This window comes from Lynx canadensis, chromosome B4, assembly GCF_007474595.2.
Source record: "Lynx canadensis isolate LIC74 chromosome B4, mLynCan4.pri.v2, whole genome shotgun sequence".
Lineage (NCBI taxonomy): Eukaryota > Metazoa > Chordata > Mammalia > Carnivora > Felidae > Lynx > Lynx canadensis.
Genome location: NC_044309.1, coordinates 47,664,826 through 47,681,812, shown reverse-complemented (window position 1 = coordinate 47,681,812; position 16,987 = coordinate 47,664,826). Strand labels below are relative to the sequence as shown.

At 34.6% G+C, this 16,987-nt stretch overlaps 1 protein-coding gene and 1 non-coding gene across 2 annotated transcripts in view; one reads left to right on the top strand and one right to left on the bottom strand.

Annotated features, from left to right (window-relative positions):
• The window catches only part of LOC115518342 (activating transcription factor 7 interacting protein), a 106,528-nt gene extending 90,131 nt beyond the window's left edge, over positions 1-16,397 (bottom strand). The window contains 1 exon segment of the mRNA XM_030321793.1: positions 15,002-16,397. Within this exon segment, the coding sequence (XP_030177653.1) occupies positions 15,002-15,018 (17 nt within the window). The 5' untranslated portion in view covers positions 15,019-16,397.
• Positions 52-169, top strand: LOC115519603. Its single transcript, XR_003970598.1, has one exon. It is a non-coding gene; the product is annotated as a small nucleolar RNA SNORA40 (small nucleolar RNA).
• Positions 16,398-16,987: the final 590 nt, after the last annotated feature.

Sequence of the window (16,987 nt, the reverse complement as noted above, 5' to 3'; positions counted from 1 at the left end):
AAAAGGAATGTTATCATGATACCTACTAGTGAACCAAAATAGCAAAAATACAAATTGTTTTTGTTTAGTTTGTGGACAAAGACTTAGACTTAGACAAAAATAAATTCTCTCTTGCAATCCAGAACTCATTGTTCAAGTATGAGTTTTGATACAGGTAAGAAGGAACATGATACCTAAAAAAGATAAAAGTAATGAGGGTATTGATAAACATGAAGGTTGGTTCCAGGACTACAGAATTACTAAAACCATATGATAGAAGGGAAATCTCAGCCATACTGAATTAGTATTCTAATATTAATGTTGACTTGAAACAAAGATGCCTTCTTTTTTTAGGTGTTTTCATTTGAGAATACAATGTGTGGGTTTAAAAGTATTGGTGTATCCTAATAATCTGTACAATTCTAGGGTGTGATAGTTCAGGGGTGAACATGATTTGAACTTATTCATGTTTAGAGGGTGTCTGAAATGGAGAACCAGGCAGATCCATCTACTCTGACCCTAAATGAGGCCCTAAAGTAAAATCGCTTAAAGAAGCTGGATCCCAAAAATTACAAGTGGGGAATTTTTGAAGTATGTCCATATTCAGGGGGAGATCGAAGAAGCCCAACCAAAAGAATTGTAGACAAAATGACAACAACGACTGTTCACAGAACAAAAAGTTCTTTTTAAAAAGACAATTTGAAGATGATAATTCAGACACTGGAGGAACTTAGGTGCCTGACAGTGGAAGGAATCACAAGTGAAATTCCTTAAGTAAAGGAATTTACAGAATTTAAATTAAAAAAAAAAAAACAAACGAACACACAAACGGGCGCATGGGTGGCTCAGTCGGTTAAGCATCTGACTTCAGCTCAGGTCATGATCTAACAGTCCGTGAGTTCGAGCCCCGCGTCGGGCTCTGTGCTGACAGCTCAGAGCCTGGAGCCTGCTTCAGATTCTGTGTCTCCCTCTCTCTGACCCTCCTCCGTTCATGCTCTGTCTTTCTCGGTCTTAAAAATAAATAAACGTTAAAAAAATTTTTTTAAATACAAATATAACACCCATCACTAAGAAAATAGGTTTAAAAAAATGCTGTGGAGCATCCACACTAAGAACACGAAAAAGGTTAAGAAGAATGTGGTAGATTTCTTTCATGGGCATGAATATAAAGTGTACCACAAAGCAGCTGCAGAATTCTTAGTACTTTCGTGCTGCAAAAGCTGGAGCCAGACATACCTTTTTGAATACTGGTACTATCGTTTCCTAGCTAAGTTACCTGTTCAAGATAATATATCCCCTCTTTTCCTCAGTATCCTCAACTATGAAACTGAAATGGTTAATGATGCCTCTCCTCCTAAAAATGTTACAGGGGTTAAATGGGATAATAAAATAGAAAGTACTTAGGTATGTAAGTAGTCAATATTTCCCAGGTTTTATATGTCATTGTGTTAAAACACAAAAAAACCTATTTCTAAATATTTATATAGGAATGCAAGCGATATTTTAAAGTCTGGAAGAATAAATGCCAAACTAGTTTATAGCAGTTCACACGGAGAAAGACAAGAGAACAGAAATACAGAGTTTCACGTAGATGTGCCAGTTCCAATTTTCACAATGAAAACACATTCATGCAATCTGTATGTTAGCGGTTAAACTAGCTCCACTTTTCCCCATCTCTTCCACGCTAATGATAAGCCAGGGCAGCAGTGGCATTTAAAAATGTGATTAGTTAACCCACCCAGACATTAAACCCCAGAAGAGACAGAGAAGGGAGGCTAATATCCAAAAGATAAATTCCCAGCATTTCCCATGAGCAGCAAGTACAAGTATCACTTCCCAACCCCTCACAATCACTTGATTCGGCACTGATGCAAAGTAAAACAGTAAATCTCAGATACAAAAATGAATATAATCACAAATAGGTGCCAAACCCCACAAGCAAAAACTAGTTAATTGCCAGAATGAACAGAAAACATTCCAAAATAGTACATTAAATATCCTGAAAGCATACTGTACCCAAGTTGATATAAAAGGAAATTAATTTTAAATATTAGAAATTCAAATCATGAGCTTCATGGACACAGCTGAAGCGAGACACAGTTAATCAAAACCAAATGCTCTCTCAAAATACTATACAAAGGAAAACAGAAAAGCTAAGAGAGATGGAGAACACACCCAGAAGCAACAACTTTCACTGAAGATGAGTTTTAGGAAAATAAGAACTGAGAAGAAAAGAAAATAAGAAAAACCAATTCAGAGTTAAATTTAAAAATATATATACTTTTTCCCTAGAACAGGGCTACTAATTACAAAAACAGACTAAATTAAAACAAGCAAAAAAAACTAACACCTAGACACACTGGGTTAAGATTTCAGAAAACCAATGAAGAAATACTAATAACTTAGAGTAAAAAAATCGTTTAACCACAAAGGAAAAAGAATTAAACTGACATCAGACTTGTCATCAACAATACTGAATACTAAAATAAACAAGAGAATATCCTCAAAGTTCAGGGGAAAAGTTATTTTTAGCCTCGAATTCTACTGCCAGAAAAACTAGCAATCAACAGGATAGAGAAATAAAGATGTTATTTCTGAGCAAAGACTGAAGAAACAGACCCTTGCTAAAATAATTACACAAAGATATAGTACAGATACAAGACAGCAAAAGACCCTAAGAAATTGGAGGAATGCTCCAAAAGGAAACATCAATGCTCCAAAAAACAAGTAAAACTCATGGGCTGGCTGAAATTGAAGATCCATCACCTTCAAAATAAATATTCTGGAATTAAAATCTCAGATAACCATAAGATGGGAGTTAACAGATATATGGGTTGTGAAATGTAGGGCAAAAATAAAATTGTCAGCCTAAAAAAAGTATCAGGTTTCAAACTGGGTAAAGTGACAAAAATATCAGATATGCATTATAAAACAAGAGACACACCCCATAACAAAATAGCACAGAAAGGTTAAAAATTTAAAGGACAGAAAAACAATACACTATTTAACATGAAAAAAGGAATTCAAATAGAAAATCATGTAATTGGACAAAAAAAATATATTTCCTATAGATAAAAGGTACAATCTACTAAATTGTATCACTTCAAATCATATAAAGCAAAAACAGGGTTAAAAAAAGTCAGGAAGAAATTAATACATCCACAATCAGGGCTAAACACACCAATCTACAGATGAAGAAAATGAAAGCAGTATAAACAATGCATTTCTTAATCAACATGCTAAAAAAATAGAAAGATAGAACTGTATGTCCATCAAACCTAGAACATGCATTTTCCATGAACACATCTGACACACAATATTGATCACATATGCAGTGACAAGGAAATATTAATAAATTCAAAGACAAAAAAAAAATCACACAAGGCCACATTCTCTGGCCATAAGATAACAAAGTTAGATGAGCAACAATGAAATGAGAGGAAAAGGATCTCCTTATAAATTTAAAAGAGTAAAAACTCTTTTGGATTAAGGAGGAAATCATTAAGGAAATGACAGCCTTAAATGCACATATTAATAAAAAAAACCCACAAACTCAAAAATGTTAGTAAAGGAGGAAAGGTATTACAATAAAAACAGAAAATTATGAGAGAAAACTCAATAAAACAGCAACCATCCATAAAACCAACAGCCAGTTCTTTGAAAAAAAACTATTAAAAAGTGGAAAATATATCAAGGAATATCAAAATAAAATATAATAAACAATATAAGAAATTATAAGAAAACATGTAACTACAAATATAAAGCATTACAATACATTGAAACAATGGTTCAAATATCCAGGTATATTAAAGGTTATCAAAGGTATGTGTGAAAAATACTGAGGGATTTGAACTTATGCAACTTATCAATAAATTTCATCAGTGCTAGGTGGCTGCCAGAAATGTCAAAACAAAGTTAAACTGCAGACCCGAAGCACACTAAGGGAAGAGAGACATTTTTACCATTACATTTATTTCTGAGTGTCCCAGATAAAGAGGGACTCAAAAAACAGTAGGACAAAACAGGATGATCAGGCCAAAGAATGACCTAGAACAACGTGTTGTATGAGGAGTAGTTGGGAAAATAGAGGATATTTAGCCTAGAAAACACAGGTGAATTCTAATGGCTTTCTTTAAATAGCACTGGATCTATCATGTAAAAGAAATACAGAGAGAAACGGGCAGGTAGGCAGGCAGGCAGACAGACAGACAGACAGACAGACGGACAAATAGACGGGCACAGAAACAAAAAAATGAAAGGCCAATACCACCTCAAAATCAACAAATGTTGATTTGTTCAGATGACTCCCCCCAAAAAAAGGAATTGCCTTATGAAATTAGAGACTCTCCCTCCTGTCATTAGAAATGTTGAAGCAGAAACTAGATAATTACTTGTCAGAAATAATAAACAGAAGATTCCTGTGAGAAGTGTGATGTTACTTGATCACTTAGGTCTATTCCACTTCCAAGATTTTAGTATTCTACATTGTTTGCTAATAAATTTTGTTACCTAAGAGGAACACAAAAACTAAAAACTCAAAGTTTATCCCAGACTTTTGAATCATTCACACTCAACTCCAATAGTGTCAAAGATTAAACATCTTTATCCTCAAGACATTTATTACTGTCTTACATGCTTCTCTTTAGGGTTATTTGTCTATATAGAAAATACTCTTCCATGTACTTTGCTATGACCCCCAACTGAATATTTATTGAACTGCATTCAATAAATTCCTCTGTTTTGGTCTAATTCCCTTGCCTCTTTACCTATAAATAAAACCCCCTAAGTCGGCCTCGACTATTCTCCTAATCTAACATTTTCCCAATTAATTGCTCTAGAGAAGTGTCAAAACTTCCCAAATGTTTCAGAGATGTGTGTTCTCCACAAGAGAAGCAAGCCCTTCTCCCAATCCAATAACCTGCAGCACATAAAGCAAAATTGGTACCTTTCTACTATAACCATTTCTCTAATCCTAGTGAAGCTGTTTACTGAGATGAAACACATACCCACAAAAAAAACCTAAGCAACACTGTCAAAAGACAAAAAGAAACAGGTTGTCCCCCTGATGCATGAGTGTGTGGCTTTCATCCACACTCTAGCTGGCCTCTAGCTTTTAAGTACCCGACTATGTAGTAATAAATGACCAATGGCCTTTCAGAGAGTCTAGAGAGCTCGAAGCCCCATCTAAAACTAACACTTCTAGGTTGCAGAAAGATCCTGCTGTTCAACTTCTAGAGAGGAAGGCAAAGAGCAAACAACTGCCTAATACCATCCCTTTCCTCCCTTACTTCTCTAAACTAGCCTCATTATCACCCATTGCTGTGTCACCTACTCACCCTCATCGCCCCAAATATATCAATCAGTAATACATTTTATCATTGGCCATACTGATATTAGCAGACACACATACTTGCATTTCTTTATAAACATAAATCTTTATGCCTTTATAGTATGGTTATATATTCTTTATGTTGTATAGTTCCTTATTTTTATTTAAATTAGATTACGGTTTTCTGTATGCAATTTTTCAAGTATACAAAAAATAATATAATAAATGATAATAATTGCTTCTTGCTACCCTTCATCTAACTTAAAACATATTAAAATAAAACTTCTAATAAATTCATTTTAGTTTCAGTCTTAAATTCACTTTGTTAAAATGGTGATAAATTTAAGTATGTGGAAATGGAAAGGATAAAGGTAGAACTAGAAAACTTGACCATGTTATGTTCATAAATACACACTGTCTAATGTATGTCAATGAACCATTTGTGAAAACAGAACGCAGTTCAGATTTTGATGATGAATCAAAGTGGTACATTTACACTAAAACTTTATAGTTAGTAAGGTCATAAAATGTCATTTCTCTGTGTATACCAGTTGGTGTCACTACAACTGAAACACAGTACAAGACTATAATTGAAAAGAGGTCTAAACTGATTTCTATGTAATATGAACATATTGTATGCATGAGTAATGTTCATATATGAAGCCCGTTAGTTCATTTCAATACAAACCTGAGGAAAATTATAAAAAGTGAAAATCATTTTTTAAAAGACCAATCCAAATATGGTATTCTAAATCTCCTGAGAAATTTACATTAAACAATCTACTAACCTTGGTATGATTAAATTAAAACCAAACAGAAAAACTTCCCAAAGGTGAGAGAGAGATAGACATAAGGCCCTGAGGGGTCAAGGGTGGGAAGTGGGGGTGGTCACAAGAAAGGACCTTAATCTCTTACCTGTGGGTAGCTGATACTGTGAAAAAGGGCTTCCTCTTCTGTGAACACTGCTACTAGTTCATTTGTATAAACATTAAAAGCTAATGCAGACTCTCTAGAACAGCCTTCTTGAGCCTAAATTCCTTGCTTGGTTCATATTCATAAAAATAAAAAATAAAAAACACAGGCATACAGTAGATTGGCTGCATATTAAAATTCCTTTCAAACAGTGGTTCACATCTGTTGTATAGTTTGTGCAGCAAACATCCCATTAACCACAAAAGCCAAAAAACGTCAGACAGTATGCCAATGAAGCTCACAGAACACACAAAGTACATCTTCCAAAGGACTGTTGCAAGTGAAGATGCCTAGAATCAGAATCTTTTGTACTGCTTTCTATTCTGCCAACTATTAGGACTGCAGCAACTGTGTGCAGTTAAGTACCTCCCACATATTACCCAATAGTATCAATAGGCATAAAGCTATAAAGCAGAACTATAAGCTTAAAGGCTTATAGCTTCTCGTTATTCCACATATTGTCAGTTGTGGAGGTCTCAGTACTCTTATTCTAAAGCATCAACTCTGTTCTTTCAGTCCAAAAGGCCTGAATTCTTATACATTCCAAACAGAAAATCCATGACACATATTATTTGCTGCCCTAGCACAGCCAGACTGCAGTTACAGCTAGCTGGCACCAGTAAGAACAATTTACATAAAGCAGTCCTCATTTCATGACCAAACTAAAGGAGAATACTGCTGAGTAAACCCTCCCCATTCGTTCCCCAACAAGCACTGATGGTTCTAGAATATATTAGTTATGATTTATCAATATGATTCAAATCCAGGTAATAAGAGAAATCAACCTTTAAAATTCTTATGTAACTGAAATTCTACTTCCACCATGCCAAAAATATTTCTAACACCAGAAGATATCCAAAAGCCTTAGTTTTTCTGTGGTATAGATCAATATGATTACATAAATCAAAGAATTGCTATTTTTAACAATCATTAAAAATACAAATTATAATTCACATAGCTAAAAGCTGTCCTCATCCTACTCCACAGCCAACTTTTCAAATTTTAACTACTAGCCTTAAATAGTAAATGATCATTAAATACATTGTTCTTAGAACCACACTGCTTTACATTTCACCAAATAATAAGACTTAATGCATCTTCAAGTACCACTATTACACATATTTACCACTAGTTAATATTACTAAAGTTTTTTTATAAACTCAGACATGGTAAATTACCAAATATCTACACAAGAACATATTTTTTTCAGTGGCACATTCTTGTTTAACCTAAATCATTCTTGTGCTGGTTTTACTGGCCAGATATGACTGAGCAAGAGTTGAGTCACTGTCTACGAAGTCCTTTGTTTAAATTTTTTTCAATAATTACCTTATGATCTACTAATAAATAATTCGATATCTTCACTTCTATCTTCTCCACTTATTTTAGTGGGTATAAATATATAAATTTCATTTTCAAATAAGTCTGGAACTAGGTTAGTGCATATCTAAAATGATAATAAAATGAAAAGAAGTACTTAATATGCTAACTAGGGGTTATCCAAAATATGTTTATTTTTTAATCTTATTTTCAGCTGTTTAAAACACTGTTCTTAAACTATCTCTATTACACAATAAAGACAATGGGGCTCTAAATTAGGGAAAGATAAAGTTATCATACATCAACAGGAATTAGTAGACTTCTAATCCTAAATATCTAGGTTTTCTTTGATAAGCAATAATAGAGTTTCTCAAATATTCTCTTTCAGAATCTGTGCTCCACAGCAGCAGGAGGAGAAACAGGGGGCAAATAATATAAATAATATGGTATGATTCCACATAATATACACTGTGTAAGGAACATTTGGCCACTGATCCTAAAATCTCAGAATTGGCAACCATCCAAGTATTGTATTCCTTCCAGTTTTAATTTTGTTAGATGTGTCGTCCTTCTCTCTTCCTACTTTATGCATCAAAACTCTTTAAATAAAAGTACTTGAAAATCAAAGAACCTAAAATCATTTAGACCAGCATAAAATATAACGTAATTAACAACTATTTTTTTAGAGGTCATTAAGTTAAACAATCACCTAACAGTGAATTAATCTAGAAGTTAAATTCTCTACAACCTGCTTAGTAAAGAACCAATAATGTTAGTTATTATTCTAGCTCAGTGCTTTGCAAATTAATACTGATAAATATCTAATGTTTTATTTCCAATCCATCAAAGATCAATACTTTTGTAAATAACAATGAAAACAAATTACTTGAAAAGTGAAATAAAGAGGAGGTATATAAAATATATGCCTCAATTATTTTTATTATTTGACACAAGTAACATAACATTACTTTATCAGATTGATATAAAAATTTCTAGACACTCATAACTTCAGCTCTAATCTCATGGAAGACCAGAACAACACAAAACTAATCTGAACTGACCTTGAACTGGTTCACAGAGCACATTTTGGCAGTGTTGACCTAGCTATTCACTACCTATTCTATCTTACCCCCAGGATTCTCAATCCCTTGGTACTTTCACCTATCATATTTAGGTCTATCTTCCCATTTCTCCTGCCCCAATGTAAATTCCTTGAGGCCAGGGATCCTGTATGCCAGACATCAAAACAGTGCCTGGCAAATAACAGGTACATAATAAATACTTGTGAAATTGTTGAATCAACTGATCAATTCACAATCCATTTTTGTTTTTCACTCTATCATGCTTCCTAGCACAAATAAGAATTCTTACTGTGTCCTCTATGAGCTCTTTAAAGTCCTCTCTTTGAGATTTAAACACCTTACTTTCTGGCATTTTTACTGTAAATCAGCCAGACCCCTAACAACCCCTTACCCTAAAGATCATTTTCTAAAGTATCCAAGTAGTCCAGATTTCTCTCCAATTACATAATGTTTGAAAAACTAAAACAAAAACAAACAAAACAAATGTGCCAGAGGGAACCTTGTGAGAAAAAGTAACCAATATTTACTAATAATTTGTATCCCACACTGCACTATGTACTTTATATATACTATGCTCATTTAAATCCCAATATGAACTCTGTACGGTAGAGACTTTATTCCCATTTTAAAGATAAGAAAACTAAAGTCTGAAAATAAGCAACTAGCTTCATCCCATAAAAAATAATGCATAAGACTTATTGAGCACTTATGGTAGACATTATACTTTGAGCATTATATATATATTTCTCATCTAAACTTCTAACTAGTCAGTGAAAGAAAATGAGTTCACTTTCACTCTGATCACAAAGTCTGTGTTCTTCCCTGACTCCTTATCTAATCCAAATCCAACTACCTCTCTCATTTCATGGTTGCAGAATGGTATAAGAGCATAAGTAATTTATCCAAAACTATACAATTAATGGCAGTACCAGACAAAAATAATCATTTCTTGACTTCCATACTAATAGCTTCCACTATTGCATGCCAGGATACTTGTCAGCAAAGGAAAACAACAGGTCACATGACTCCTGAGTAAGTAGCACCTGGTTTAGTACAAGGAGGGTAGAAGTCCTTTGGCAGATGCAGAAGCCACTCCTCAAACATGGTATTAAAGTCCCTCCTTTCATTAAACTCAAAGGATTCACTGAATCAGTAACATGTTTTCATCATTTCCATATGCACACATTAATGACTAAGAACAGACGGTTACAAATTACTAATAGAGAACTCTGTGGAAGTTCTAACCTGAGAGATTAAAAAAAAAAAAATCCCTTATTTGAACAGACTTTAAGCTTTCTCCCAAATCACTATCTCTTTTTGAAGTGTGAAGAGTTAGGAAAGCAGGAGAATAAATGTTTCCTGTGCAAGTTAAATGCTTTTGTAATTTCCACTAAAGTTTCCTCTCTAACTTAAAGCCATTTTCCAGAAAAGAGTAACATTTCCCTAGAGTTAGCAATGTCATATTACATGAATGTTAATAAGTTGGCTTTCACTCTGGAAAATGTGAAATTCAAAAACACATCAAATCATGATCATAAACAACCATGTTTTCTGGATCATAATATAGTCTCAAAATAGTTGAGACAGTGAATGTTATATAAACAGAAGCAAACTTTTAACAAAAATAAGTCTACGATGGCCCTAAAATTAGTCTAGTGCAGTTAAGAAAGCTTTCTACTAGCAACTTTCTCATTTTAAGTGCTAAGATTTTTCAAACAATTTAAACAAAAATCTTTTATAAAATGTATTTTATTTTACCTGGTCAGTAAACTGTATATCTTGAATATATATCTTAACTTTTTCTTTTTTAATATCATTAAAACATCAAAATGATAAATTTAAAGAAAAGAGGACTTATTATCACACTAAAAGATCTCAAGGTACTCCTGTTTCTAATCAGTATTTCTTTAATCTCTTCACTTTCATTCTATTGTCACTTTTTGCTAATGTCCCTGGATCTCTTCAATCAGCACCACCGTACTCTAATACAGAAATCAGGACAAGGCTGAAGATTAGCAAACGTGCCACACCTTCTAACGAGTAAACTGTCTTCACATATGTGGTCTCTCCTACCAAGTAATGCGGGCTAGATTTTACTTATGTTTACTTTCTTCTAGGTTAAAAGCTATATACTAAATATAAAAGGCTGTCAACAACCTGTCAAATAACTAGGATAGGGATTTAAAAGGAGTTTACAGGGGCCCAGCAGGTAATGTAATTAGTGAATAGGACCAAATGTGAACTATATAGTCCCTATCTGAAGGGACAGTGGCTACTCCACTGTAGATTATTTTTCTAAAGCAGAAATACATTGTTAGCAGTGCCCATTTTTCAGAGAGGAGACATCCAGATTTTTGCGTAAAATCTGACAGCTTTAACGACTGGACAAGTAGGACAGCGGCTAAAGAATAAAGTCTGTCAGCTGCCAATTTGTGGCTACTGAAAGAAAACTCTACTGTTAAGATCCTCACGTATACTGAAACACAGAAAATTCTAGGCCCTGAATTCAAATCATCTCTTCAGAGAAATTATTTTCTCAGGGTATATTTGGATTCAGCCAGACTAGAATTGAACATTTCTCCCACTTACTCCCCTAATTCTGTAATGTCAACATTCTACATTGGCTTTACTTAATAAACATACCTGGCACTATCCACATACAGCAAAAGGTGGCTAATTTATGTAACAGAATAGGACCAGTAGTAGAAACATGAATACAACATATTACCAAGTGGATGTGGATGTACTAATATTAAAAACTTTTTTTTTTACATTTATTAATTTTGAGAGACAGAGAGAGACAAAGCATGAGCAGTGGAGGGGCAGAGAGAGGGGGAGACACAGAATCCGAAGCAGGCTCCAGGCTCTGAGCTGTCAGCACAGATCCAACGTGGGGCTCGAACCCATGAACCATGAGATCATGACCTGAGCCGAAGTTGGATGCCCTACCGACTGAGCCACCCAGGCGACCCTGGATGTACTAATATTAGTCAGCACTTCTTGCTTCTGAGTATGAGCTATATGAGAAATTTCCCATATGGTTTAAATATGCCACATTCCTTGATCCAATCACATTTAATAAAGTACAGGACATCTGAGAAGCAAATAAAGTAGAAAGCATTCAAATATTACTGGAAAATTAGCATGCTGGATACTTGTAAAGTATTTTATGGTACTCTTCAGAAACATTATATAACTAATTCTTAGCCTATCCTTGCCAAATAGATAAGAATTTTTTCCCATTTTACAGATGAGGAAACAACAGTCAGAAAATGGAACGAGTTAGGGCGCCTGCGTGGCTCAGTCGTTTGAGCAACAGACTTCAGCTCAGGTCATGATCTCACAGTTTGTGAGTTCGAGTCCCGCATCGGGCTCTGTGCTGACAGCTCAGAGCCTGGCCTGCTTCTGATTCTGTGTCTCCCTCTCTCTCTTCCCCTCCCCCCCACTCATGTTCTGTCTCTCTCTGTCTCAGAAATAAACAACATTAAAAAAAAAAAACACTTGGGGCGCCTGGGTGGCGCAGTCGGTTAAGCGTCCGACTTCAGCCAGGTCACGATCTCGCGGTCCGTGAGTTCGAGCCCCGTGTCAGGCTCTGGGCTGATGGCTTGGAGCCTGGAGCCTGTTTCCGATTCTGTGTCTCCCTCTCTCTCTGCCCCTCCCCGTTCATGCTCTGTCTCTCTCTGTCCCAAAAATAAATAAACGTTGAAAAAAAAAAATTAAAAAAAAAAAAATGGAGTGACTTGACCAATATAAGAAGAAAGTAGTAAAAACAACTCAAATTAGGTTTGAACTCTTCATCCATGTTCTTTCCACTACATCAACATTTTCCTTAAAGGCTTATACTAATGAAATGGCTTAGGAAAAAGGATAAACAAATAGGGAGCTAAGAAGTGACAAAATAATAACACAAAACCTTAATTACCCAGCTCCCAGATTTATTATGCCTTCAGTTATTCACCTAATAGCTAACCTGGAATTCAGCATAGACAATTTGAAAACTGTCACCAATCCCAAAAGTACTAATCCCACTGAGGTCTAGTTTATGCTTATAGTTGCAAAATGCAACATGGCAGGGAAAGAATTAGGAATATCCCAGGTAACCACAGTGTTCCTGTTTCCCCATGTACAAGTAATAATCAATGGAGTCATCTTGCAGAGAGTAGAGATAAATTGTATAATCCACAATAGAAGGCAAAAGAGTGGACAAGTGAAATTTCCCCAAGGTCCACTCTGAAGATCAACATCAGTCGGTCAATAATTTCAGCCTCACAAGTTTTTCTCTAGCAATAAACAAGAACAAACTGAGTAACTGGCTTGGACTGTATGAAATATTTGATATACAGTGAGCTGTTCATTCTATGAGAGGCATAAAAATAATAACAATGATTAAGGGCATCACACATTCACTTCCTGTGTCATACTCACTCTAGGGCAAAACCTTACTGAAAGCATGATGGATAAAATCTCTCTCACACACTGAATTTGTTCTTCCTCTCTTTGGGGGGCAAGCTCATATGACTGTACTTACATAAAGTAATGTTCCAATTATAAGAATCCACCACATCACATAAAAGAGTCCTAACAACTTCACAAAATAATAAGCTAATGGAAGTGAAACAAATATGTTAAAGCTGTTAATGAAACGGAGTGATCCCAAATATACTTTAAGCCACTGTATAAATGGGCAATGATTAAGTTAGGAAAAGCAATTATTTTCTTTTAAAAAAAAAACAACAGTAGAACAAATATAAACATAATTTTGTGGCAAGGCAGCAATTCCAAACTGTTAAACTGTGCAAATATAGATCTTATACTCTACCTTTATGAAATTAAGAAAAAGAAAAAAACATAAAGAACATATGTTCTAGTATACTGAATCCTACAGTCCCTAGCACCTGGAGTTCTATAAAGAAGCAACCTAGATCCTAACATTAATAGATTATAATTGTCATATATCATCTGGTTTCAAACTTTTGTTTTCATCATAACAGCCTAATTGCTCTCATTTTATTAAATAAACTTACAATAAATAAATGCTATAATTTAAATTATAAAATAAATACAAAACAATAAAACACCATATGTATCCCTTTTAAATACAGGGGTCTTTCATAAGAATTTAATGTGCAAAAAGTTGCTGTTTTTGAAAAGTTGCTCTATCTAGAAAGTTCAAAACTTACTGTTCTATGTCATATTAGTCAGGGATATATTCATAATACTCTAAACACAATTAGAGAAATGTATTATACCATCTATAAAAAAATTTTAGTAAGTACCACAATTTAAACATTAGAACTTAAAGTGTAACAGTTCTGCTGTCTGAAATATATGAATAAAAACTTCATACTCTCTGGATCTCTATGAACTTATCATATCTCAATAAACATTTCTACTTCAGAAGAATGTTAAGAAAGCTTTTTGCAAACTGTGAAACTAAATTTACAAAATCATTGAATTATATTATTTTTAACAATACCACAGGTTTAAACTAAGGCTAATGTGGACATCAGCAATTAATATCAATTAACTAAAACAACTGAGCATTTCTTTCAGCTCTGTTGTATTAGAACACATTAGCTAGAAAAAAAAAGGGGGTATCCAGAGCTAGATGTGAACTTGTTTCTAAACTCAAAATCTGAATCTGAATGACAATTTAAGCAAAAAGTAGTTAGCATAAAAAGTTATCACCATTAAAAATATGAAACAATTGAATGACCCAGAGGAGGCAGCATAATGAGAAAAAATTGGAACGCACTACACAAAAAAAGTCTAACAGTGCTAAATTTTTTTTCTTTCTGTAACTATGACTTATATTCAGAGAATTAACATTCTTCTCAGAAAGCTACCAAACAAAAGCTCCAACACACACACACAACACACACACACACACACACACACACACACACACACACATATACACACAGAGAAAATCTCACTCTTCATGTAAAACAAGGCTTATTTATGGCTTCTTTCCAAAAAAAAAAAAATCTATTCAGAAAATATATTGTTTTTAATTTTTACAAAAAAATATCAAGCAAACTAAAATATCTAACACAAAAAGAATACTAAGTTAATTAGGGCCAGAAAAGCACTACTGTGGTGATCTAATGTTCTGGCAATGACAGAACAGAAGATGGTGAGAAATTACAGGAATTTAACCTTTGACCTCACCATCCTATGTACTGTTTCCATAAAAGAGGCTTAAAGCAAACATTTCAACTTCTTAGCAAGCTCCAAGTTCACCTTGCTATATAAACTCGGTAAAATTCAAGTATTTTTTTAATTAAATGTTCAAAGATAAAGAGTAATTGGTTCTTACCTCTGGTCCTGATGCATGTGCCAAGTCTCCTCACTGGCATAGTTGCTGCCTAAGCAGCTACAAAGACTAGGTCAGCAGCCATTTTGAGACAGCTGCACTGTCTCAGTTGCACTAAAGTGTAATTAAGATGGCTGCAATGTGCACTCAAGAACTCACACAGTGAAAACTCAGCTATGTATCAAAGAAAGCCCCTCCCACTTTTTCAGCCTGCAGGAAACTGAACACAGACAACAGCTAATGCATATACTGCAACAAACAATGCAGCTGCTTAGGACACAGAAAACAGAGAAGGCAGCAAGCCAGTTTTGTAACACAATGCCTGCGAATCCACCCCGACTTGCAATACAGACTTTGGGCACATCCAGATCCCAGACAGCTTGAAGTCCATGCCACATATTAGCAGTTACAGAGATAGAGCCAAATCACACACAGCAAACATCAGGGAATTCGCTTGAAAGAAAGCCTCCATTTCAGTCCAGAAAAAAAAAGTCTGCTCAAGGCCCTTTTTTTTTTTTTGTCTTTTATAGTACTTTTATCACAAAAAGAGTGCCAATTTTTAAAATTTCTGGAAAATTAAGTTGTTTAAATCCTGATAGCCAATTTCCATTTATAGAAGGCTAATTATTCTCTTTTTCCCCACAGAATCTAAGCTCCAAAGTACTCAAATCTAGCAGAACGGTTAAAGCTTGCAATCAAATTTTTGAATCTTGACAATAATTTTAAGTAATCGCTGGGAAGAGACTAGAGTCATTAGAGCTACAATGACAACAAAGCTTATTTTGAGTCATCAGCTATAAAGATAAAAACAATTTCTTCTCTTTTGTAGTCCAGATGGCCACAAAGACATTTCCAGGTGAGTGTTTGGTCCCAGGGCAAATTAAATTTCATGCCCTGCCACAGACCTCCCAACATTTTAATATGGGTGAAAAACAAAAATAAAGAATGTAGACACCCCTGGAGGAAAAAAAGAAAATTGGGAGAACAAAAGGGTAAAATTCAGTCGGAAAGTGGATATATAAACAAGACAAATTTGAGCGAGATCCCAACAAATCTGTCTTGGCAGTAACCTACCCATCAAGAGAAGTGAAGGACAAGAGCACAGAAGGAACCTGTGTGCTTGATAGATAGTTCACATCATCTAGGAAATCCACCTTTTCCTTCTCTTTTCCTTGGTTAAGCTTCCTAAAATCTAGCTGCCCTATGTGATCTTGTGTCTATCCACCACTAGATGTAGGTATTTATTAAAATTCATTAAGGGTGCAGGGAGGTGGAAGGGATATATTCAAAAGGCGATTGGCCCCATAAGTTGATGATTGTTCAAGCTGAGTGATGGGCACATGGAGTGATTATTTCATTTTATTTTCTGTATATATTTAAATCTTCCCATAACAAAGTTTAAAATGAAACAAAACTATTCAGTTTTTTAAAAGATCCCTACTTATTCTCCATTAGTCAAATGGACGATGTACGTAAAAACTGCTTCAAATAGTACATTGGGGGAAAAGGGTTACATTTAACCAAGCCAGATTAATTCTTCAAAAAAATAATAATAATAATATTCTCTGAGGAGGGCTCAAATCTAGTTGCTAAAATCAAGAGATTGGTAAACTGTGAAAGATTCAAACAGGATAGACATTACTGTGGCACTAAAATGTGACTAAGGTTAATGTCAAGACAAATAGCCAAAATTTTTAAAGCTGCTGAATGAGCAACTTCTGATATTCAGGAAGCAGATTCTTTTGGAAGTCTGTTCTACAAAAATTTAAATTATGTAACACACCCTCAAATGTACCCTGTCCCATCCCCTCCTCCCCAAGCCTCCCCTGTCTTGCCAAATACTTTTCCAATGTAAATCCTGACTACTTTTTTCTCAGTCTAAGCTTTTTGAAACAAGCTAAGTTGCTGGCTATTACTATTAGCTATAACAACTCCTTTTCACCCAATTTAGACTTCAAAATAAAAGACATAATCTACATTCCCTCATTG